The sequence below is a fragment of the Nematolebias whitei genome, chromosome 1 (genome assembly GCF_014905685.2).
Source record: "Nematolebias whitei isolate Nwh7 chromosome 1, NemWhi1, whole genome shotgun sequence".
In the NCBI taxonomy this organism is placed as follows: domain Eukaryota; kingdom Metazoa; phylum Chordata; class Actinopteri; order Cyprinodontiformes; family Rivulidae; genus Nematolebias; species Nematolebias whitei.
The window spans coordinates 61893590-61895151 of record NC_056498.1 but is presented as its reverse complement, the minus strand read 5'-3'; the positions used below and the strand labels follow the sequence as shown (position 1 = coordinate 61895151).

General features: G+C 41.5%; 1 protein-coding gene across 1 annotated transcript in view; it reads right to left on the bottom strand.

Moving 5' to 3' along the window:
• Positions 1–447: 447 nt before the first annotated feature.
• The window catches only part of hmx2 (H6 family homeobox 2), a 1952-nt gene continuing 837 nt past the window's right edge, over positions 448–1562 (bottom strand). Inside the window, exon 2 of the mRNA XM_037686290.1 lies at positions 448–1056. Coding sequence (XP_037542218.1) covers positions 509–1056 — 548 coding nt within the window. The 3' untranslated portion in view covers positions 448–508. The remainder of the gene's footprint in view (positions 1057–1562) is intronic.

The window sequence follows — 1562 nt, the reverse complement described above, 5'->3', positions numbered from 1 at the left end:
CTTTTTTCAAACCAGCTTTAGCTAAAACCTGTAAAAGGAGCTCTTTTTGAATTCTCAGTTGTGACTTAAAACTTTAAATTAAATCCAAAAATAAACAGGAAAAAAAATGTACAAACATGTTCAGAATCATTATACACATGGTGTATTTTATACATATAGGGAAGCTTGTTTGCTTTCTCTTAAGTTTTTTTTTTCTCCAAGAAATAAAATGAGACAAGTAATACACAAGAGACTCCGGTTGCCAAAAACATGCATGTTAGGTCAATTGCTTTAATTGCTCCTATGAGTGAACACATGTTTGCTCATGTGGCCTTGCGTTGGACTTGCACTTGTCCAGGGTGTCCCCCACTTCTCAAAAAAAACAACAAAAAAAAAAAACAACTGGACATATAATCTTCTCCCCCTGACCCGGAAAAAGGAAAGCGGGTAAATAAAATATGAATGGGTAATACACAAGAGGTTATAAGAACGCTGTATTGTTTTATAATGCGTTGTTTTACTGCAGTGATCAGTACTCGATTTTGTTGTACAGGTTGTATAAAGGTAACGCCGGCAGGTTGCTGCTCCCCGGGTAATAAAGAGGCGTCGGGAAGGCGATGGAGCGGGGAACCGGCACACGCAGCAAGTTGTTCTCTCTGAAAACCAGCGGCATCCCCACCAGTGTCTGTGCAGAGGCGTGCGCCATGTTGGCCGCCTCCAGTTCGGCAGAGAGCTGCCGTTTCCATTTGTTCCTGCGGTTCTGAAACCACGTCTTGACCTGAGTCTCCGTCAGCTGCAGGCTGGACGCCAAGCAGGCCCGTTCCGAGCTGCTCAGGTAGCGCTTCATGTCGAAGGTGGACTCCAGCTGGTACACCTGGCTCCGGGAGAACACCGTGCGCGTCTTCTTCTTGGCCGAGTTCTGCTTGTCCGCGCCGTCCGCGTGTCTGTCCTCCGACAGAGGGGACATTTGGTGGCACGGTCTCTCCTGCTCCTTCTTATAATCCTGCAGCAGAGGCTGGGACAGGTGCGGCCGCCGCGCGAGCCCCTCACCTCCAGACAGAAGACCTTTGGCGGAACCTGAACGCACCAGGAGGAGAATAACGCACCTTAATGTAGAGCCATTTTCTCCTTTTCACTCATTTGTTTAAACGAGACAACTTTATTTATTTAGTTGTTTATTTGCATTTTAGACTCATCAGCTTTGTCAACCTGTTCATAAATAAATAAACAATCGCCGTGGCTACAGCAGGCTATTAATTTAATTCCGCTCTATTTACCGCTCAATTGACAAGGTGCAGGGCCCAGTGCAGCCATTTTTGGAGACATGATTCATCAATTAAGCTCAATTAAATTTTAAATTACAAGAAAAACGTCAAGCTGGTCTGGACACAGTATCACTGATAGTTTAACAATAAAACAAGACATAAAAGAACACATAAATGACTAGATGCATCCATATGTTAAAAAGTAGTACTTAATGCTATTTTACTTAATAATAATAATAATAATAATAATAATAATAATAATAATAATAATAATAATAATAATAATAATAATAATAATAATAATAATAATAATAATAA